Source organism: Ruditapes philippinarum, unplaced genomic scaffold (genome assembly GCF_026571515.1).
Source record: "Ruditapes philippinarum isolate M1 unplaced genomic scaffold, ASM2657151v2 ctg3851_1_1_1_1, whole genome shotgun sequence".
Classification (NCBI taxonomy): domain Eukaryota; kingdom Metazoa; phylum Mollusca; class Bivalvia; order Venerida; family Veneridae; genus Ruditapes; species Ruditapes philippinarum.
This window is the reverse complement of record NW_026866543.1, coordinates 77,553-103,160: the sequence shown is the minus strand read 5'-3', so window position 1 is coordinate 103,160 and position 25,608 is coordinate 77,553. Positions and strand designations below refer to the sequence as shown.

Genomic DNA, 25,608 nt, shown 5'->3' with positions numbered 1-25,608 from the left:
CTGGTCATGGTCTGCATTGTTAACTATATCTGTCCTGACTGGTCATGGTCTTCATTGTTAACTATATCTGCCCTGACTGGTCATGGTCTGCATTGTTAACTATATCTGTCCTGACTGGTCATGGTCTTCATTGTTAACTATATCTGCCCTGACTGGTCATGGTCTGCATTGTTAACTATATCTGTCCTGACTGGTCATGGTCTTCATTGTTAACTATATCTGCCCTGACTGGTCATGGTCTGCATTGTTAACTATATCTGTCCTGACTGGTCATGGTCTTCATTGTTAACTATATCTGCCCTGACTGGTCATGATCTGCATTGTTAACTATATATGTCCTGACTGTCATGGTCTTCATTGTTAACTATATCTGCCCTGACTGGTCATGGTCTGCATTGTTAACTATATCTGTCCTGACTTGTCATGGTCTTCATTGTTAACTATATCTGCCCTGACTGGTCATGGTCTGCATTGTTAACTATATCTGTCCTGACTGGTCATGGTCTTCATTGTTAACTATATCTGCCCTGACTGGTCATGTCTACATTGTTAACTATATCTGCATTTTAACTATATCTGCATTGTTAACTATATCTGCCCTGACTGGTCATGGTCTTCATTGTTAACTATATCAGCCCTGACTGGTCATGGTCTGCATTGTTAACTATATCTGCATTTTAAACAATATCTGCATTGTTAACTATATCTGCCCTGACTTGTCATGGTCTGCATCGTTAACTATATCTGCTCTGACTGATCATGGTCGGCATTTTAAACTATATCTGTATTGTAAACTATATCTGCATTGTTAACTATATCTGCCCTGACTGATCATGGTCTGCATCGTTAACTATATCTGCATTGTAAACTATATCTGCATTGTAAACTATATCTGCTCTGACTTGTCATGGTCTGCATCGTTAACTATATCTGCTCTGACTGATCATGGTCGGCATTTTAAACTATATCTGCATTTTAACTATATCTGCTCTGTAAACTATATCTGCATTGTTAACTATATCATCGCTGATTGATCATGGTCTGCATTGTTAACTAACTATATCTGCTGCATTGTTAACTTTATCTGCGCTGACTTGTCATGGTCTGCATTGTTAACTATATCTGCCCTGACTGATCTTGGTCTGCATTGTTAACTTTATCTGCGCTGACTTGTCATGGTCTGCATTGTTAACTATATCTGCATTTTAACTATATCTGCATTGTTAACTATATCTGCCCTGACTGGTCATGGTCTGCATTGTTAACTATATCTGCATTGACTTTAACTTGTTAACTATATCTGCGCTGACTGATCATGGTCGGCATTTTAAACTATATCTGCATTGTTAACTATATCTGCGCTGACTGATCATGGTCGGCATTGTTAACTATATCTGCCCTGACTGATCATGGTCGGCATTGTTAACTATATCTGCATTTTAACTATATCTGCATTGTTAACTATATCTGCCCTGACTGATCATGGTCGGCATTGTTTTCTATTCAGTCTATATTTTGAAACTTCCCCTACAGATGTTTTATGGTTTTGACTAGATTGCAAGATGTGAGGGTAAAAGAGTTCTATAAATACATGTAGCTTCAAAACTGGGCTAAAAAATTACAAAGTAAAACCATACAGTTATAACATTTATTTTCAAGCATATTAATTTGTCACAATAAAACATAGAAATATATATATAATTAATGACATCTTCTCCTTAACATATAACACATACAATTTTGATACAACCAATTAACAATATATACAAGAACAATCAGGCACAACAAAGTCTGGCCAGTCAGTTCCTACCTGACCTTCACATCACATGTAATTAACACATAGAATACACACTTATGAACTATAACCGGTATGTTTTTTTATAACTTTAAAGGGACATATCTGTAAAATGAAATTGATTTGTGTAAATGAAGAGAAAAACAAAATGAAAATGGACACCCTTTTTTACAACCTGGCCGTTCTAATCTTATGAAAATTTTAAAGCTCTTGACATACACAAGAGTTGCTTCAGACTGCCGTGAATTATAATTTTTAAAGTAAATATTTGGAGGAAACTTTGCTGATACATAACTTTACTTTTCATAATATTGATATTAAAATTATAAGAAGTATAAGGCTATATTTTATTCATGTTAAAAAAAATATGAAAAAATGACATGTGTCCCATAGTCAGAATCTTATTTTAAGACATATACATTGTCAGGACAGTTAAATTATTTTACATCAATGGTAAATTGCCTTTTAAAGCCCATTGTGCCTCAGAAATGCTATCATTTTTTTTCTTTGTTAAAGATTTTAAAAAATATTCATTTGCCATAAAGATAAACTATCTTTGCTTTGTTGGCAATTCGTAAAATTATAGTAAATTGATATTTTGTATGTCAAAATACTAGTTTGTTTACATTTTGCTACTTTTACGGCACATTACTGCACATTCAGTTCTACTTTCTCAAGCTGTTGAACATCTAACATAATCTAAATTCACAAATAAAACATTATTTAACACATGTTTGACATTTCTAAAGAATTTAATTAATATGGATTTCTGAGGCATTATGTACCTTTAAAGTAAAATTATGAGACTCAACAAGTATGTGAAATTTGAGATTCTGTCAATGAATAGTTTTAATTACAGAATAAATTATCTGATTATAAACTAGTTAATTTCCCTTTTTTACACAGTTCTATTTAAAAATTATGCATACTATATAATATTGAATTTTTATTTTAGAATAAACCTGTAATTGTAATTGTGATAGTAAAATATTCAAGAAAATTATAGAGTATTTACTTGTAAACTGTTAAACCCTTAACAAATTTATATTCACTTTGCCTAACAAAGCTGTTGTAAAGCACATTCATTTTTTTTTTCAAATTAAAATTCTTAGATCTTTAATAATATGACATTTATTTCTTAATTAAAACTTGAATAGTATTAATTCTTAAATACATTTTTCAACAATACATGCTTTGATAAAATATCACATATTAATTTTCATGATTAATTTCGTTCAATACAATCTTTTTCACTAATGTGTTCATGCTCAAAAGAAATATATCAAATTACATTTTTGCCCTTTCCATTCAATCACCAAGATGCATTAAACCTACTGTATTATAAAATTGTCAATAACTTTTTTTTACATTTTCCTTATGCAGCGTAGAAAATTTCATCAGACGAACAAAACTGAGGTTTAAGGCAAATAAAAAAACATGAAATACTTTGATAGTAACAACTTTTTAGAGTGTTTTCTTCCACTAAATGTCTACAGTGAAACTATGTTACACAGTGCATCCGTAATGATATTCTATAACCTCTCACAATATATTTGTTTGTTCTTTCAAACCAATTTCCAATCTTAATTTTTTACATCAAAGGCAAAAAAATAAAATTCTATACATACTGTATATTTAATCCTATTTTCATGAAGAAAAAAAACCCAATCAAATTCACACTTTGCATTTCAATATAAACCAATCTTAATCAATACTTCTTTTGGGGTTAAAGATCTCACAGTCTATCAAATCTTATCATATCAAATACAAGTGTAATACAACATAATTATATTTGAGATGGAACATTCATTTTATTGATATCCTTGCCAAATGACACAGATCAATTGATTGAAGCTACTTAGTATTATTTACCTTAGAGCATTATCACGCTACAAAGCCCACAAAAATGAGCACTGCAGTCAAACAAAATGATATCTATCCAAAATATTATAATATCAAAGGGCCATTAAGTCTTATAATGCTATCATTCCCCCCACACATACCTACAATGTTCAAGTCATATGGCGACTTTCCATGTTTACTACTGGAGGAAGACCTCAGGTTCCCTTCTGTGCATTATTTCAGGCACAAATGAACACCTGAGTAGAACCACGGACGTTCTGTTAGATAGCTGCACTTGACAACTTCCTCACATGAAAGAATCTTAAGTCACTGGCGGGATTCAAACCTACAGAAGTGAGGGGCAAGTGGCTTGAAGTCAACTAGGCTAGGTACACCCCCCCCCCCTTATATATATGATAAATATATTAATAACAATTTGTACTCTTATGTTAAACAGTTAACATCGTTTTTTTTACAGCGAAGACAAAACCTGATTTCTCTCTAAAAAAGGGATACCTCTTAAGTCAAGTGTTTTTTACTACATAACATAATTACATGTATAATAGAAACACCTGTATATCAGGTTTTTACACGAATAATTATGTACTATCTGATAATATAAGCAAAACAGTTTTAGAACAGTAGCTTGGAATATTTGGTAACCTTGTTATCAGCAGCCTTATCAAAATATTCTTGGACGGTTATGAAAATACCATGATAAACCAAATTCATTAAATCATAGAATGAAAATCGAATGAATTTTTACCAAAAAAACAATGAAAAATGTAATGATTAGTTAGTTAAAACAGGATAAAGAAAATTTTCAATTTACGAAAAGTCACAGAAGAAGTGAAGCAAGATTTAATACTGAAATTAACACATGACACATTTCACCCCATACCAAAGTGTAACAAGTCATAAAATCAGCTTTTTTTTTATAACTGAAAAAATTTATTATTTGAGAAGAAGTGAATATCCTCATGCAAAAAATACATTTAAGTGAACACCTTCCACAGGTGTATGAATAGAACCTGCATGGAAAACCTTAACAAGCAATTTCAAAGCGTTATGCAAGGGATAAAAGGAACTATTGATTTTCAACATGTATCAGTAACAGCATGGATTTCATTAACATTGAGCTACATTAACAAAGACGTTTACATAAAACAAACCAACAATATAACTTTTATATAATTGTAACATATATACATGTTTATATATAAAGTACATTTGAAACTACAGTGAAACCTCTTCAGAAAGACACCGTTTGGGAGGCAAAAATTTTGGTTGTTTCGGAGAGGTGTTGGTCTAGAGAAGTTGAAGTGTTCAGCGTTAAATCTAAGCTTGGGTAGATTTAATTCTCCTGTTGTTGTATAGAGGTGATTGCTCTACAGGGGGTCACTCTGCAAAGGTTGCACTGTACATGTGCATTGTATTTTCACAAAATGATATACATGTACTAGTATTACAGAATGTTTCTTAAACATTGCATTCAGGAGTTGTACTAAAATTAGTCTAATACTACTGATAAAACTAAATTTAACAAATGTACAATTCAACAATGTGTACAAAAATAAGCATAAAAAAATAAGCATATCTCTAAAATGTAAAATAGCCACCTCATTTTTTACTCAATGCCCGTTTTAAGTGTTCTTTCAAATCAAGCTCTAAATACTCTACTTCAAGATCATAACCATTGCTTAAACTTCATCTAAAGTAATCATTTATACTCATATTAGAAAACAAAAACAATAACATTTAACAATAAACATACATAAAACACTGTCATTGCATAAATTTTTGATTTTATAACTTGCTAAAAGTTTTTGAATTCTATGGTTAAAGGCTTTTATTATACATACCAATTAAAGCTATGCAAAAAAATGATTCTAAAACTAATGATTCTTAAAATATATACACTAAAACATGTATGCTGTTGGACAGATATAAAGCTGAATATTGTTGCAAATACTGATATTTTAGTGACTGTCTGTATAATCCCAATGTGATATAAATTTTACTGTCATACTGCTTATTTGTAACATCGCTTTTTATTGGACAATTGTGACATTTCTATAGTTTCATGCACACGTACATGACTGCAGTCAATTTATAGAGAAATCTCAATTTTTCTCTCTCAAAAATGGAGTTTTTTGTACAATGTATTATAAAATTGTTATAAACTTTCCTGACAGGTTATATGTCCGTATATAAATTGTTGTTTTAAAATATAACCCTAGTGGTTTGAGTTATATATGCAAACAGCCAATTTACATAGGGTCATATAAACTGTCAAGAATCTTTATAACTAATAATATACATGTATCAACCTGTTGCCTGCTGTCGACAGCAGATTCTAACCATGTGACAAGTACCGACCAAGATCAGTGGGCAAATATTTACCTACTAATTATGCTCAATAATGTACCCTATTCATTTATTTATTTTGAATTCTTCCCTAAAAATAATAAATGGTCTAGACTGTATTGGAAGATGAACAAGTCTCTTAAAAGATATTAAGCTTCGTAAGCCTTAGTTTTAACAAAATTTCTTAGTTGAAAAGGCATGTAACTCCAAAAGTAAAGCCTTCAGAACAATGTCCCTTGATTAACTAGCAAGCATTCCAAGATTTACATTGATACCTTTAAAATTGTAAGAGTATAAGTGGGCTACATAAAATTTTTGCACCATGACAATGGCAAGGACGACGAAGACGTCATAATAACAGCTGGACTTTTTCTTCCAAACAAAACAATGTAAACATGTACTGCCCCCAAAGTAATGTAACACAGTTAGATATTTGTTAATACTTTAACAACACTAAAGAAAATTTTTTTAAACACAATTTTATCACAAAAATAAAACAACACACTGGTACAGATAGACAAATAATTAAATGTGCAAGTAAAACATAACTCCTTATTATACATAAGAGTATTATCATTTTTTATTGTATAATTCAATTTGATTATACAAAGTTGTATTCTTATGACTGCACAGGTCAAATGAAAAAACAACATTGCCCAATAAACTAGAGTGATACAATCTCCCAGGATAGCACAATCATGAATTATCCTTCTATTACACACCTTGTGTAAAATGCATAAAGAAGACCTAGAGAAAACTATACGAGCCGCGCCATGACAAAACCAACATAGTGCGTTTGCAACCAAAATGGATCCAGACCAGCCTGTGCATCCGCGCAGGCTGATCAGGATCCATGCTATTCGCTTACAAACCCTATAACAAGTAGAGAAACTGATGGCGAACAGCATGGATCCTGATCAGACTGCGTGGATGCGCAGGCTGGTCTGGATCCATGCTGGTCGCAAACGCACTAAGTTGGTTTTGTCGTGACGCAGCTCATATGTATTATTTTCGACAACAGTAGTTGTATAATGATAAAGTAAAACCACATTTGTGACCATCACAACTCCAGCAATACGAGATGTGGAATGTGAAAAAAATCACGAAATACTAAAAAAAATTTTTTAATACTCTTAACACACAAACATCACATATGAACAAACATATTTTCAATACATTATACACATATCTACACAACCTTCATTGCATAATCATGCAAGAAATGTCAAAATGACACATTAATCCCCTATCCCCATACATTTTATTTGCAGTACGAATCAGTAATTGTTTTGAAAATCACAAAAAAATATGTTAACACGTATATAATGGTATATATTAACAAAGTACAAACTTTTTTTTTTTCAGAATTGTAGGTTTATGATACTTTTAACAATTATAATAATTTCTGGTGCAATAAGGTACAAAAAAATTAAAATTATTGATTAAAACACACATTAAATATTTTCATTTTCACATAGTATCTAATCCTTTGCAAATAACTGGTTCTCTGTAGATCTGATATATTACACAAAAGATAATGAAATTAAATAAATTCACCAGTAGCAAAACGTTTTCCCAACAATTAGAATATTATAAAGTTTAATAAATTATGCTTGTCTGTCAAGAACATGTAGTTATTTTACCAATCAAGTAAAATTCCCCCCCTATCACATAAAATATTCATATATTTGGAGAGTTAAGCTGTCAATCAAATCCCCCCAGAATGACAATATCTAAAATGACTGTCCTTATTCAATTATAATTCTACTTCTTAATTTCAAACAAACAAGAAAATCTTTTTATTACACTAAGTTTTAAAATCAATATTACATTATGCATGTTTTTTTTTTCGTTTTAATAACCTAACAATTATTTATATTTTACCACACCCTGGTATTTCAGCTGGGTCACTGTGACCTTGACCTTCATGCATCAGAGCCCAAAACCACTAAGAGTCTGGTACTCAATGTGGCTGACCATCCTATGAAGTTTCAAGGCTATCGGTCAAACGGTTCTCTAGTTATTGAGTGCAAAAGAACTTGATTTACCTACAGTGGCAAAACAATATACCCGATTTTCTTTGAAAGGGGGTGTTAATAGAAATATTAAAGCTACATTTATGAGATACACATGTATATTATTACGATAAATATGCGTGCAAATTATCACAGTTTATTTCTGACTGATTTTTAATAATGTTTATGCCCAGCTGTTGTTTTTTTCCTTAATGCCAATATTTTTTAAAAACTTTCTTACCCAAAAATGATCAAAAACATGTTTACAAAAGTGTGTTAGACATATCACAAACCACTGTCTCTTCACAATTAAAGACAGTTTGTTTTAAATTCATATATGTACCTTAATTTGCTAATACTTAAAAATATTTAAAAACTTCAATTGAAATAAAAGATATTACAAAAAACATGTAATAGACCAAAAAATAATAATAAAAAAATCATAAAAAAATAAAGAAAAATAAACACCCCACAATTTTTTTTTTTGACAAATCTACACATCATTAGACACAGACCTATACATGTAGTAAAAACTTACATAAAATATAAAACGTCAATCTATTTATAGAAATATGTACGTAACAAAAAACCAGGACTTAGTAACTAACCCTAGTGTCCTACTGTGTATTCAGACCTACCAATGATTCTATATCTAACTATTAAAATTTGCACAGTCAACAATATGGACATGTCAGGCTGCACAGATACACAAGGCTAACCGTGGTGGCTCTACACTGACCTCCCAGTAAGATCATAAAGGTCATTATCAATGCTAGAACCCCCCCCTCACCTCCCCCCTCTATTTTTCTTTAAAAAAAAATAAAAGAGTAAAACACAAATAAGTTTACAAAAATAATCTTAGAGCCCAAGAAATAAAATTTTATTACCCTTCCAGATATTTTCCGCCTTTTTGATTGGATATTGATCACCCGAAAGAAATTGATATAACCGAGCCAGACGGGTAATATACACATTAAATGTCCCCGTTGGGTACCCAACGTTGTAAACGACATGCGCTGAGGTGATGCGCGTACGGTTCGATTTTACGCAGTGTAAATTCCGATTTACAAGCACTTTTTAACTGTCAAATGATAAATATTTACCAAAGTAGAGTAATGATGCAAATTCCCATCAGTATTGAAAACAAATATGACCTTGTGAAAGCTTGATATTAATTACAAAAAAGTGCTTTCAATAGACTACTCCTTTTCTCTTGTTTACATTCATTAGGTACGGGAAAATACGTCATGTATTTATGTGACGTCATGTTGTGATGAAGAGGTACCCTAAAGGGAATCTTATTTCGACGTTTCATTTGAAACAGCAATGATTTTTTAAAAAATCGTTTAAACTCGGCAGGGGAAGGGTAATAAAATTATTATTTTGGTTTTGGAGTGATATATGTGGATATATTACCTGCCAAGATAAAATATCACCCTCGCCTAACGGCTCGGGTGATATAAAATCTTAGCAGGTAATATATCCACATATATCACTTCAAAACCAAAATAACATATAATGTTGGATCCTTGAAAGAATTTGTTGATTGATCTACCCATAAAGTACCCCCCGAATATTAATGATTTTGCAGTAGATGTTATGCTGGCTATGTTCAAGTATCTAAAAGTAATTACGTATTGACATCCCTAATTTATGACAATGGATAGTTCAAATTTTAAAGCTACAAAGTTGACATAGTTGAATTTTTTAAAATGCACTTGTCCAGCTCTAATTTTGGAAGTGTCCATTATGTTCTTAAGGGATATCAAGATGAACATTTTTATTTGGTTGGCCAACATTATAGAGCCTCACCAGACTGCATGGAAATACAGACTTTACAGCTGCCGCTTAGCTCGAAAATGGTGACAAAGGCTTAATCACTTTAAATTCCCGACGGTTAAGATAAAATAGCACATGTGGAAAAGTTTAAGATTACCTGTAATAAAGTTACAGAAAATTGACTTTGATTTCGTTGTAATGAGTTCGTTTTTGATTTTTAAAGTGCAGTGTATATTATAAATTCTTTTTAGGATATGTATAAAATTGGCAAATTGTTTAAGTATCAACAAAATTTCCTTTATTTATGTTTAAAAAAATTAGATAAGAAAATAAAAAAGTATGAATTTTGAAAAAAAAAAATGACAAAAAAAAAAAACAACACAAAAAAGCAACAGTCTACCATTAAATATGATTTGGACTTAATATTTAGAACGAAAATTGACTTATTTCAAAACAAATATGATTGCTATTTTATACTTAATTTTCCCACTTAAATACGTAACATAGAGGATATTTGTTTAGTTCAGTCTCAGTAAGATCGGAATATATTTCATCATGTGAGCACCAAAAGGTATATTTCACTGAAATATGAACTTTTGGTGTTCACGACGTGAAATATATTTCGATCTGACATTAAACTAAACAAATTTTCTTTTTATTATATGCAAAGAAACGTTTTAAAAGACATTTTAACCTAGTACTAGTTGAAAAGGGCGCCAAATAATAATACAATGTGACGTCATTTACGACGTGACGTCATTAAGTTGGTTTCCAGTACTGTGAATGCTTGTATTTCACTGAAACAACGTAACAGGCTCAAATATTCAAAACAGTGAAATTATCAATTCACTGTTTAAAACAGTGAAATTATCAGTTTTTATTTCACTGATATATTTCTATAAACCACCGAAAAGCATGTTATAAAGAAAACTAATAACTTTAAACTTAGAAGCCTGATTATGTAGTTCTGCTTATCTTTATCTAAAAATTATCAATTTATTATGTACTATCTTCAGCTGTGGAGACAACAATGAGAAAACAATATTGTATAGAAATAATAATACAAGGTAAGTTATTTTTCAAATACTTCCATGTAACTATCATAATATGAGCCGCGTCACGACAAAACCAACATAATGGGTTTGTGACCAGCATGGATCCAGACCAGCCTGCGCATCCGCGCAGTCTGATCGGGATCCATGCTGTTCGCTAACAAACCCTATAACAAGTAGAGAATCTGATAGCAAACAGCATGGCTCTTGATCAGACTGCGTGGATGCGCAGGCTGGTCTGGATCCAAGCTGGTAGCAAACCCATTATGTTGGTTTTGTCGTGACGCTGCTCATATATAACTATGTATTTATAAAACAAATCTATGTACAAGTATAAAAGAACTTAAACTCAACAAACAGATTTCATTTTTGGTGATTCTTACAAAGACACTTAAGTGATATTTTCCTACAACTAAACTCAAACTTGGCAATAAGAACACTTATATCCATTCACACTTACAGTTTATATATCATTCTTAGACATTCCTCAATGTACTGTTTTTCTTCAATACCCTTTTTGTGTAATAAGTATGTTTACGTTATAACATTTGCGATAAGACACATGTACATCGTGATTATCAGTTATCAAACTTCACCATGAAAATATTGTAAAGTTTCACAACCTTAACTAGTTCTATGATGATACATTTGTGACTAACTTGTAAAATAATGTATCTATCATACAATACAACCACATGCATGTTTTTGTATAGTTTTACATCACATTATCACCCATTCTGTATAGTTAATCATCACTTATCACCCATTCTGTATAGTTTTACATTATTTATCACCCATTCTGTATAGTTTTACATCACATTATCACCCATTCTGTATAGTTTTACATCATGATATCACCCATTCTGTATAGTTTTACATCATTTATCACCCATTCTGTATAGTTTTACATAACATTATCACCCATTCTGTATAGTTTTACATCACATTATCACTCATTCTGTATAGTTTTACACCACTTATCACCCATTCTGTATAGTTATACATCACTTATCACCCATTTTGTATAGTTTTACATCACGTGGCCAATATTTGTACTCTATCATCTGTATCTACACCATTCTCCATCGTCATACTTCGGTACGCTGTATTGTACTGTTTACTCGGACTCTCTGATTTTCCCTCACCCTGTATGGATCTTCTTACAAAGAATAATGTCACACCTGTATAAAATGCAATGTTCATATGACACTAATAACATATAATCTGATTATAGATATTCAACTGTAGCATTTTTTCCCCATATATAACTGATACCATAAAATAGCACTGTTCCTAATAAAAAATACATGTAGACGACAAATTTCCCAATGTCTGACTTTTAAATTCCCCAAATTACATTGAAAACTCCCTGCCAAAATCAGTTTATTAAAAGGTGAACGAAAACAGTAATGGATATTTTTATATTGATAAGTGATATGCAATACAAACCAAGTATAACAGCATGAGCCATATTCGTACCCAGTTCACCAGGAGAGACATGTTAGTATTTTAATGTTACACTTACCTACAACCAGGATACCTAGAGCAACTCCTATAATTATAAGCATAGTTCTCTGCCATGTATTCTGCATGGAGTGTTTGTTAGTCACACCTCGTGGTATAACACCATCCGCCCATGGTGGCTTGTAGCAATTATCTCCCTTACAACAACAAACGGTCTTCTCAAAAGTTGTACCATTAGCTAAAGATGTCTGCAAAAAGAAACAAAAAATACTCAGTGACCACAGCTTTCTGAATGGTGATATATTTATATTCAAAATACCAAACCTTGATTATATCTCTTTTAACAATTAATCCATATACATGATTTATGTCTACAATTCAAAACCTATTTTAAGAACCGTATTCATACAAATTTGATCTTGAACAGAGTAAACTTCTGCTTTAATTTTCTTTACCAATCTTGAACCAACTTCATACAATCTAACAGGGCCAATAGCAACTTTAACCTTGAATTTTATCTCATAATAGGTTACTGTAGTAACACAATGTCTTATAACAGAGAAGAAATATCTAACACTGGAGTAATCAACAGTTATCATAGCCTCATACGTGGGGAAAAAGTAGGGGTTTAGCTCTTATTTTCAATTCAATTTTTTAAGGTCCCAATTGTAGTGAGTCTGATGATTAAATCTTTGCTTTCATCCCTGCCACTGTGATTTTGACATATCTTTAGCCATTTTGGTTCCAAAACAAAACAATCACACTAACCAAGCAGTGTGAGGAGTTATCAAAATATCCAGATATAAGATATATAGATATAAGCTCCATCCCAAAATGTATTTTGTAAATATTGTTCACTTGTTAAAAATGTTATGTTGAATAAATATGTTTAAACCAAATCAAAAGGTAAAAACATGGCACATGCCCCACACTTCACCAGGGATGGGTGGGATGATGTTTCATTTAAATTGGTATCTACTAAAGATATCGATGAAAAGGCGATGTCAGGACAAAAAAAGAAAGAAAACAAACATTTTAGTTAACCACCATAGATTAATAAAAAAACAACGGTAATATTGTAAAATAACTATGTTAAAATTAAAAAAAGTCCAACTTCACTAGGCAGTATGATTTATTCAAGGACCAGAAAAATTATACCTTGGTTTCTTTACAGCTATGGTTTTCCGCTTCAGTTAGTTCACTGCAGATTTTATTATTGATATCACAAGTATATGATTCTTGTATAGTTTCAATGTCTGGAGATTGGTTAGATGTCTGTTTCACCACGGTTTTCACACAATGTGTTTTCTGATGTGGGCAGTGATCTATACTTACTGAAAAATAAATAAATTTTGATTAAATTGTAAAAAATTTGAAGCAAATCTGGAAAAACTGGTATGCTGATCTAAGCCAGAAAAATTTTAGTAAAAGTTTTTATCATAAGTGCAAACTTTAAAAAAAAAATTAATTTTACTATTTTTTTTTCATGTGTGTAACACTAAAATTACACAATGCATTGATTTCCACTGTACACATGGTACTGAGACAATCAATTTGGAATTATGCTTCACCGAGCGTAGATGGTGAGCGATTGCTGGTGACTGGGAATGACCAGCTACGATCTAAAATTCACCAGGTGCATAATTTCTTCAAACACCACTCAGAAGACTGCACTTATAAGACGAGGTTATAACTTTTTGTCAAAATATTCATGACCAAAACTGCGTCTTACAAGTGGGTATGTACGGTATGCTGCTAAGCTATAGTATTTATGTATAGATATTATTATAGGAAAAATGGTACTGACTACATCATTGTACTTACCATATAATGATATAAATATTGATTATAATGTAAAGTGTCAAGGGGGATGCCCTTGACCGCCACATATTCTATGGACGATGATAATAAAGATATGATTGGGTGGAAAGAATAGTTTGGAATCAAATTACCTATAACATGTATCAACAATAATATATGTATCTTATATATCAATGTTAACATTTGCTTAAATTCTAGATTTAATAAGTTATATGATAAGATGTCAGATTTTGGTGTTACAAACTTTAAGCAATAAATTACACCAGGGGTCAAAACCACCTCACCTGCTGGAGCTAAGGGATGCATAGATTTCTGTAATTCGAACCCATTTAGTCACCTCTTACAATCACGCAGGGATTAATAGTATCTTCAATTCTGATACCTCAACCCTTAAAGACAACACCTAAGCCACAATGGGATTGGAACATCTTGGCAATATTTAATATAGTAATGATAACAGTGTTATAATAAGTATAACTAACGACTGAAAGTGTTACGATCACCAATGTAGCATGTGTGTTGATTTATTCTCTTATACACCAACATATGTGTATTACAGTTGTTACCGGAGTCACAACAATATAGATGCCCCTCCCTCTGTCTTTTGTCAGAGAAGATCTGAAATAAATGCACCATGTAGTCTATATTACTTATATGACTGTACAAGTAAATATATAGAAACTTGTTTGTGCCAGTGTAACTAAGATAAAGACCAGACACCAGAATGCAATGTCTTCATGAGTGATATAGTCATAATCAAATAAGTAACAACTGGGTTGGAAGTTAAAATATTTTGAAGCCAGGAAGTTTAAATATTTTGAGCTCAAACTCAGATCATAGGCATTTGACTGGTCAAAAACCAGCACAGAATCAACACTGACCACAGTAAATCCTGAGATCCGCGGCAGAGCTCAAACAGAAAGGCCTGGTGTACACAAGCATATAAAAAGTATAACATTTGTTCTGCTTCAGTGATTTTTCTTACATGTAAGTTCAATGTATTACATTGTATTATTAAAATATAATTCACTGTTATACGTCAGAAATCTAAGCATGCAATGAAACATTTTCACACAGAGAGGTCAATCCTTATTTTAACATACCGTGTACCCCGAGTACATACTCCTACCATCACATAAATTCTCCATGTCACATGAATAATCAGCCATAAACTTTACAACCTTTTCCCCAGTGCTAGAGTTCTCAGTTGTCTCATTGTACTGAAATGCCATACAATAATATTTCTTCTGTGGTAACATTGTCGTAGTGTCATGACTTGTTTGATTTGTTGTTGGTAGGGCTTTTGATGAGACAAGGTTTGGTAAGTTTGACTGGTTTGTTGAGCATGTGAGATTCATCCAGGCAGATATGTCATCTTCTGTACCTGACCAACAATATTGTACTTGATCAGACGATGCTTCACAGTATAAACTGAAATATAATGATTAAAACAATTCATTTATCTTTTTACTAAACTTACATGTACATGGTTACTAGTAAGTACTTGGATTTTCCCTCATAGAATAGAATGGTTGGCCATTCCAGTAACATCCAAGTTGCAATACATTCCGAGTTGCAGATCTTAGCACACTTTAATTCTGTACTTAAAGAAGACTATATAGTTATTACAATTGTATAAAACATGTATATTTATGAGGGTTTGAAAAGGATTAAGTATTTGCCCTACTAGTATGTCAAATTCTCTTTCAGAACTATGTTTATAAAATTAATGATAAACTATTATATAAGAATTTTATACGGCAAATAATACTGTACCAGAGTTTTGTTAATGTTTAATTCACTCAGCAATCAGCAAGAAATTGAGAAATGAAATTAGAAACCATCATTTTATGTGCAATAAATCTGCTGCATGTAGTATAAAAAGTTACAATTGTATGAATTTTGAAAAAGACTAATTTGAAGCCTGTAACCTGAATGAAAGAAAAATGTTTTTATTTCCTTAAAAGTGAAAAGCATAATAATAAAGTCATTGTTAAATTGTTAAAGTCTACATAAAATAGTAGAATATTAAAATATTTTGTTCCTCAACATTTTACATGTATACTGTTGGTGCAATATAAGTATAGGAAATGTATTTACAAAATTAAATTGGTCAGGCACAAATCAATTTAATTTTGTAAATATGTACTAATAAATTTTAACCGGCTTAGTGTTTAAAATTGTTTCTATAAACAGTCGTCTTACTAGACTGATTTCAGTTTGACAATTTACCGAAGTAAATGTGTAACAATTCATTTGAAATACTGCAATCCTATTGGACAAAAAATAATTTCAAACACTACTGTGTAAAAAATAACAGAGATGTCGTATGTTTCTCATTTATTGGAGAAATCTTAATTAACAGAAAGTTAATGGAAACAACACGATTTTACCGTTATTGACTTTCATACAAAATTCCCATACAGCGTATCAGACAGGGTTATATAAATTTGAACGAACCTGGATAAGAATATGTTTTTGCTAATTCTGGCATTTACTCAATTTAACTTTTATTAAAAATCTGCCATTTAAATGTTAATCAATTCAGCTTTCAATTTGAATACATGTACAATCATATATCGGCAGTAACATAACATATATTAAACAATACAACAACACAACTGCAAATTGATATTTTAATCACCATTATAAACAAATTAGGAAAAACCAATGATACTGTAAGCTAACTTTATGTAGTTTGTAAATTTTTTGCAGAAAATTGTGAACAAGTTTGTCAGACTCATTCATAAACAGTGTTTTTTTCCTCACTTTTATGGGAAAGGGGTCGGTGCCCTTTAGAGGGGGAAAATGCAATAGGAGGGGGAATTTTATTTCTTTACAAATGAGGAGAAATGAAAAAGAATCCAGAATATCAAATTTTTTGCAACTATTCACTGAAGAAAGTTTTTTCCTGTAAAATTTACGGTTGTGCGATATTGTTTTCTTTCCCGTAGAAAAGGGGAGCAACTCTTGCAACACAAGTTTAAAATACATGGCTTTTTCTTAAATATCCACAGCAGAATTTAAGTCATACAGGCATAACATGAAAAAATTTTGGCAGTTAGTTGCAAAAAATGTTATTCATTTCAGGCAAATTAGCGCTGCAGTATGGGCCCAGGAGGAAAAATATGGCTTTGAGGAGGAAAAAAACATACTTTTTAGAGGGGGTAAAATTTTGTCGACTATTTTGGTGAAAAAAAAAAACACTGATAAAATTGTTAAGGACCGTTCTTAATTGTGAATGGGTCCTTATGTAACGTTTTGACATTTTTACTAGCTAGATTTTATTAAAGATTATCGTTTGCTGAAATGATTTTAGTGTAACTTTACTATTATGTTAATTGTTTATGTTGCGACAATGTATTTTAGTTTACAGTACTTTACAATATACGTTTAGTATACGCACGGATTTATATTACAATTATATTGTAATATAAATCCGTGGTATACGTATTTTCAATATACGTTTTATATCATATAATATAATAATCGTCTCAGTGATAGTGATCATTCTAATCAGCCAATGAAAATTAAGTCATGCTTGAGCGATCATCTCTGCAGGTATAAATACGGCGATTAGATCAAAATTATTCAGTCTGCAGAGGAATTCACAGGGAGCAGGTTATTCTGTGTAACTGAAGCCTCGCTTCATACATTGAGGATAATTTCGTCCACCTAACTGAAGCCTAGCTTCATAGGTAGAAAAGAAGAATTGGCAAAACTAAATACCCTTGTTTATCCAATTGAAGCCTAGCTTCATGGATATAGTGTCGTTATAGTTTAGTTGTGAAATTGTATTTGACTCTGGGTACTTATAGACCACCACATTTCCTGAAAGCCTCGCTATCAGAAAATTGGTAACATATAGGTATTAAAAATCCAGAGGTAGATTTAAAACGAATAAGCTTTGTATAGTTGGAACTTTGTTGTAAATCCCTACCAGCAACTTATCTTTCTATCTAAATAGAAGCCTCGCTTCATAGATAGGGAGGTAGTTGCTGGACTATAGGAAATTATCGGGTTGCAGCGTGATATCTATAGTTTTCAATAATTTTATAGTGTTATATTGTAAACATCATCTTTACTATATTGAGCCTTTTTGAGAATTTAATAGTGTATTTCGGAGTGTTAATTCAAGCTGATTGTTAATAATATTTGATCATTTAAGAATCATTTGTATCTAATCAAACGGCAGGTAGCCCAAAGAAAAATTAATAATATATTTGTGTACATCCGCTCGGTACACGTTACAAAAATTGGTGGCAGGGACGGTGGGATCATATAGATAAAAACACCATTATCTGGGGCGCAGTCTAAAACGCGGACGCCTTAAGCGGACAATATAAACATATAGGGAAAACGCTGACGATATAGACAAAGAGGAAAAAAGCGGACGATATAGATATATAGTGTAAAATGACTGAGCATAGTTAAATTCATATTAAAGGCTAATAATTGGCTTTTATAAAGTAATTTCTGAAAGGTGTAATTATTATAATAATTAAAAAAGACTTTAGTTTATTTATTTGTTCAAATTCTTAAATTTATGTTTTTTATTTGTTCATGTTAATTGACTTAATAACTTTTAATTAAACAGTACAAAACATGCAACAGTCACGTGCGGAAAACTGAATAAGGGCACAACAAATAAGTTTGAATATATTTGAACACTTTGCATACGCAATTCGCGGACATGATAAACATATAGGGAAAACGCTGACAATATAGACATAGAGGAAAAAAGCGGACGATATAGATATATATAGTGTAGATTGACATTCTTTTCAAAATATACAATTTACTATGATTTGTAATTTACTTTTGTTTCTATATTGCACATTAATTGACATATTAGCCGAATCTTCTTTTGTGTACATATATAATTATGAAATAGTGGGCGAATGAGTATATTTTTGAAAATTAACGTTTACCGGTGAAAATACACGTGTTGCAAATTAACTTAAAGCATTACAATTAAGTGTGAATGACTTTGTTACATTATTAAAATTGATACTTTATACCATATTTCATCAAGTCGAAAAAGAAAACGCGGACAATATAGACATACATGTATAGTTAGATATAGAAGGAAAACGCTGACGAAATATAAATGTATAGAACAGGAGAATAGAAAACTGTTATGAAATCTGTTATGAATAAAAAAAATATCTGGCTTCTACCATGTATATAATTAATTTAAATCAATTAACTTTCTTTAATTCATAATATTTTTAGTTTTATTTATATTTTATCCATTAAGTAAATAAAAGAAACTTTCTGCTATAAATACCAATCAACTAATTAAAGTATCCACGTGTCACCTGTGTATTTGACTTAATCACGCACCGACACTTGTATATTTCAAGTAATCATACATCTCATCCTTGTACAATTAATAAAGTCGCTACAGAAAATGCGGACAATATAGACATATAGTGAAAAAGCGGACGATATAGATATAGAAGGAAAACGCTGACGAAATAAATGTATAGAACGGGAGAATAGAAAACTGTTATAAATAAAAAAAATATCTGGCTTCTACCATGTATATAATTAATTTATATCAATTAACTTTCTTTATTTCATAATATTTTTTAGTTTTATTTATATTTTATCCATTAAGTAGATAAAAGAAACTTTCTGCTATAAATACCAATCAACTAATTAAAGTATCGACGTGTCACCTGTGTATTTGACTTAATCACGCACCGACACTTGTATATTTCAAGTAATCATACATCTCACCCTTGTACAATTAATAAAGTCGCTACAGAAAATGCGGACAATATAGACATATAGTGAAAAAGCGGACGATATAGATATAAAAGGAAAACGCTGACGAAATAAATGTATAGAACGGGAGAATAGAAAACTGTTATAAATAAAAAAATATCTGGCTTCTACCATGTATATAATTAATTTATATCAATTAACTTTCTTTATTTCATAATATTTTTTAGTTTTATTTATATTTTATCCATTAAGTAAATAAAAGAAACTTTCTGCTATAAATACCAATCAACTAATTAAAGTATCGACGTGTCACCTGTGTATTTGACTTAATCACGCACCGACACTTGTATATTTCAAGTAATCATACATCTCACCCTTGTACAATTAATAAAGTCGCTACAGAAAATGCGGACAATATAGACATATAGTGAAAAAGCGGACGATATAGATATAAAAGGAAAACGCTGACGAAATAAATGTATAGAACGGGAGAATAGAAAACTGTTATAAATAAAAAAATATCTCTATAAACGTGTATTACATTGTCTATTTAATATTGTTGTCTTAAGTAAGGGATTTTGTTAAAATATGTGATTGTTATATTCTTTATAGCTATATACATATATTAAGTTGTTACATTGATATTATTATTTGTATGTGTATAATAAATTCATGTACCGAATGTGTTATATTGCTTAAATAAAATTGCAACGAAGTTCATTCTTTATCTTCGTTTTTGTTACTGCACAATATTACTATACACTATCATTATCTATTTTATTATGATTTTATCTCACACATCATTCTACACTATATCTATAGCGCCCGCTTTTTTCCTCTATATTTATATCGTCCGCTTTTTCTCTATATATTTATATTGTCCGCAAAAATAGGGCAAAGAGCGGACAGGTTCAATCAGGTAGCATGTTGTTGACACTTAATTGTCGTTAATTTGCAACACGTGTCCGTCACAAGAGTATACGTGCATGCCTTTTTCTTTTTATCAACGACCATTAAACTTTAAAATTACCTTAAAAACATGAATTTATAAATAAGCGTGTTTTTGTCCAAAAATCATTGTACAAATGTGAATGAAAGTTTTTATCCTTATTTTTTTTAATGTGGTCAATTTAGTATCATTCGTAATTTGAAAAAAAAATATTATCTTATTTGCCATTAAGTTTTACGTATATGAATATATTATTCTATTATACAGCATTTCTATAAAGTTCATCGATTCCCACCTCATCATATTTAAGTCTACTCTAAATTTCTATATCGTCCGCTTTTTTCCTCTATATCTATATCGTCAGCGTTTTCCCTATATATCTATATTGTCCGCAAAATGCGTATCATGTTATCTCTAGCTAAGTGCCGACACGATTAATCAGTAGCGTGTTGTTCACACTTATATAATTACCGTTAATTTGCAGCACGCTTCTGCTTATATTGTATCAATAAAAAACAACAGCCTGTCATTACTTATTTATATCAATAATTTAGAATTAAAAATTACTCTTACAAACTTTTGATTTTGAAAAATCAAGGCTTTTTTTATTTTGCGAACAAAAATTTTGTCCGCCTACTGCACATAAAGACAGACAAAAACAATGCCAAAATGAAATACATATCCTTAATTACATATCAGCTGTTGCCAATTTAGTACCATCATTGTAATTCTAAAGACATTCATTTGATCCATTTGTTTCATATATTAGTTTTCAATATTTAGAAATTCCGAAAATGTGTCATATAAATATAATAAAAAATTCATTGACATTCAATCATAAATTACTTTAATATTTCTCCCAATTTGCTAATTTATTATATTTTTTTATATATATTAAAGTATAAATCCAATTACACATCATTTTTATAAACTTCATCAATGCCCAAAATCATCACCAATTAGTCTACACTATATATCTATATCGTCCGCTTTTTTCCTCTTTGTCTATATTGTCAGCGTTTTCCCTATATGTTTATATTGTCCGCTTAAGGCGTCCGCGTTTTAGACAGGCCCATTATCTGGCCCCACATATTAAAATAGATATTTGTTAAAAATGGCTGAGAGTAAAGATTTTAGTAATAGCAATGAGCTTATTTTGTTACACGAAAAACTCAGAGATTTGCAGCACCAAAATGAAGCTTTGAAATTGCAAAATGAAATATCAATACTTGAAAGACAGATTGACAGTATGCAGTTATCTTTTCAAAATCAATATGACTCAAACTATGAAGACAAACAAACGTCAACACCGAAATTTTTAACAAGACAATATGCAACACCTCTATCAGAAAGAAGGCGACGTTTATTACCACCGACCCCAGATAAAAAGCCCTTTAAAATAGAAAGTGTCTTAACCCAATTAGCTGAAAAACAAAGGTTTACGGAATCTTCTTGTGGCTCTGATTTAAATTATCCGAGAAATCGATTTGTTACTTTTCAAAAGGGAAAATTACAACCAGCAAATAAAACAGAGTCCATACACAACAACATAGAAATGGATACTTCAAATTCAACAGAAATAAAACGTGACCCTATAAACTCAAATTCAGAACGAAGTGTTATGATGAAGCCAGCTACGTATGATGGAACTAGCTCATGGATAGACTATAAAGCGCATTTTGAAGCATGTTCAGAAATAAATCAATGGACAAACAAAGAAAAAGGTCTTTATTTATCTGTTTTATTAAGAGGTCAAGCTCAGGGTGTATTTGGCAATCTGACAAGCAAATCACCGAATTATGATGAACTTGTATTAGCATTACAAGAAAGGTTTTCACCACCCAATCAAACTGAATTATATAGAGCTCAACTAAGAGAAAGAAGACAAAAAGCTACAGAATCTTTATCTGAGATGGGGCAGGACATAAGACGTTTGACTAATTTTGCATACCCTTCAGCACCATCAGATGTGAAAGAAACTTTAGCGAAAGAACAATTTATAGATTCTTTGGTCAACGCGGATATGAGGCTTAGAATTAAACAAGCTCGTCCTACTAGCTTGAATGAAGCAGTAAGACACGCTGTTGAGCTTGAGGCTTTCAACAGAGCAGAACAAAAGTCCTATGAAACCCGTGGTTATATGAGAAAGTTAAATTCTGATCAGTATGAGTTTCTGAAAAGTGAAGATGACAAATTAGATAGCCTGACAAAATTAGTAGAGGAAATGAAGAATATGTTATTTATGTTTAGACACCAAAATAACTATCAAACATTTGATAAATGAAACCGAAATACTTCAAAGCAAAATCAGAATAATAGAACGTCTTCAAGAACATTTGCTAATGAGCCAAATACAAATAGTTTGAATTGTTATGAGTGTGGTAAGAAAGGTCATAATAAATACAATTGTCGAAAGTTCAGTGGCAGATCGAAACGAAAAATTAATCTGTTGGAGAAAGATTGTGAAAACTCGTCTAATTCGTGTGGTTCCGGGTTATTTGTTGAAGCTACAATAAATGGCATTAAAGCTAATTGTTTAATTGATACTGGTGCAACATTTTCAATTATTTCTTCAAGTTTTATAGATAGATGTCAGTTTCCAGTAAGTTTAGAACCGTTTGGTACAAACATTGTAAATGCATCTGGAAAACCTTTAGAAATAAAAGGAAGAACACATTTAGATATTAAATTGAATGATAGAATTTCAACAAATCCTTTCATAGTTTCTGACATAGAGGGAGATGCAATATTAGGATTAGATTTTATGACAGCAAGAAATATTGTAATAGATGTTCCAAATAATCAGTTAACAGCCAATGGTAAAAAGATGAAAATAAATTGTAAAGGTCCGATTGGTTGTAACCGCGTGATTTGTCATTTTTGTGGAATGAAATTTAAAAAGAAAGCTTATATAAGACAGCACTGTAGAAGAATACATAGTTCTGGAATATAAATATAAATGAGATTCGAAGTGTGTGTATGCCAAATCTAATTGTTAGAGGCAGCTTAAAACATATTTTGTAAGTTCATGCGGGGCGCATGTAAAATGGAGGCGTGGGTAGTGTAACGTTTTGACATTTTTACCAAGCTAGATTTTATTAAAGATTATCGTTTGCTGAAATGATTTTAGTGTAACTTTACTATTATGTTAATTGTTTATGTTGCGACAATGTATTTTAGTTTACGGTACTTTACAATATACGTTTAGTATACGTATTTTCAATATACGTTTTATATCATATAATATAATAATCGTCTCAGTGATAGTGATCATTCTAATCAGCCAATGAAAATTAAGTCATGCTTGAGCGATCATCTCAGCAGGTATAAATACGGCGATTAGATCAAAATTATTTAGTCTGCAGAGGAATTCACCGGGACCAGGTTATTCTGTGTAACTGAAGCCTCGCTTCATACATTGAGGATAATTTCGTCCACCTAACTGAAGCCTAGCTTCATAGGTAGAAAAGAAGAATTGGCAAAACTAAATACCCTTGTTTATCCAATTGAAGCCTAGCTTCATGGATATAGTGTCGTTATAGTTTAGTTGTGAAATTGTATTTGACTCTGGGTACTTATAGACCACCACATTTCCTGAAAGCCTCGCTATCAGAAAATTGGAAACATATAGGTATTAAAAATCCAGAGGTAGATTTAAAACGAATAAGCTTTGTATAGTTGGAACTTTGTTGTAAATCCCTACCAGCAACTTATCTTTCTATCTAAATAGAAGCCTCGCTTCATAGATAGGGAGGTAGTTGCTGGACTATAGGAAATTATCGGGTTGCAGCGTAATATCTATAGTTTTCAATAATTTTATAGTGTTATATTGTAAACATCATCTTTACTATATTGAGCCTTTTTGAGAATTTAATAGTGTATTTCGGAGTGTTAATTCAAGCTGATTGTTTATAATATTTGATCATTTAAGAATCATTTGTATCTAATCAAACGGCAGGTAGCCCAAAGAAAAATTAATAATATATTTGTGTACATCCGCTCGGTACACGTTACACTTAATCAACTCTTTATACTGATTAAATTACAGACAGTATACTCCTCAGACACTTCACCCCTGTTTTGATAAAATTTGATAGGGACATACATGTACTATGTGGCTTTGTATGTGTGTCAGTACAGTCATGTAGATCTATATCACAACTAGACAATGTATAACTCTAATGAGAAATAAGAGACACAAGTATGTTCTATGACTACAAGTTTGAATACTAGAGATAAACTCTAAACAAGAACTGATGTACTACTTTCTAAGCATGGGCATGTATACATTTATATAAACAGTCTTGTATTACAGTACAGTTCACGCATCAGACACTTCACCAGGGCTGTTCGATAAAATATGAAAGGGACACTTTATCATTCTTATCTTTTTTACATGTCACATACTTGGAAGAATGAAGGTGAAATGATAGTATGTGAGATGTTATCAATTAAAAATTTGCATTGTCTTAACATATATTTCCTCTGACTCATCCACTGATTCAAATTTGTATTCTTAGAACTGAAGTTTCATATCATAGAATCATAATTTTTAACAATTGTAATTGTAAAAATTTCAGTCAAACTTCATAAAAATAATTCAAGTCGAAAAATAAAACTTCTTCTAAAATCTTTTCGAAATTTACCTGAAAAAACGGAGTGTATTTAAAAAAAATAACAAGTTTACAAAACCAGGAAGTTTTTGTTTGGCAACCATCTTGGCAATTTGCTTATATCAATGAAATTATTTATTCAATAAATGTGGAAGATTTTAAATGAAGTCGCAGCAGC

At 31.2% G+C, this 25,608-nt stretch overlaps 1 protein-coding gene across 2 annotated transcripts; it reads right to left on the bottom strand.

Moving 5' to 3' along the window:
• Window positions 1–1,634: 1,634 nt before the first annotated feature.
• On the bottom strand, window positions 1,635–25,567 carry LOC132732816 (uncharacterized). 2 transcript variants are annotated; one of them, XM_060719326.1, is made up of 7 exons: window positions 25,464–25,567; window positions 15,239–15,566; window positions 14,618–14,753; window positions 13,473–13,648; window positions 12,376–12,562; window positions 11,889–12,031; window positions 1,635–11,699 (listed from the first exon to the last, which is right to left on the bottom strand). In XM_060719326.1, the coding sequence occupies exons 1-7, from the start codon at window positions 25,532–25,534 to the stop codon at window positions 11,697–11,699; spliced, it is 1,044 nt and encodes a 347-aa protein (XP_060575309.1). In that variant the 5' UTR covers window positions 25,535–25,567; the 3' UTR covers window positions 1,635–11,696. The 2 variants fall into 2 exon arrangements, with proteins under 2 accessions (XP_060575309.1, XP_060575307.1); XM_060719324.1 differs by having other exon boundaries at window positions 1,635–12,031.
• Between the last annotated feature and the right edge of the window lie 41 nt (window positions 25,568–25,608).

Coding starts and splice junctions, on each gene's coding strand:
- LOC132732816 (XM_060719324.1), bottom strand. CDS start 25,534: ATGGTTGCCAAACAAAAACTTCCTGGTTTTGTAAACTTGTTATTTTTT. Junction 14,754..15,238: donor GTATGTACTCGGGGTACACG/GTATGTTAAAAT, acceptor CATTTATTTCAG/ATCTTCTCTGACAAAAGACA. Junction 13,649..14,617: donor TGATCGTAACACTTTCAGTC/GTTAGTTATACT, acceptor TTTATTTTTCAG/TAAGTATAGATCACTGCCCA.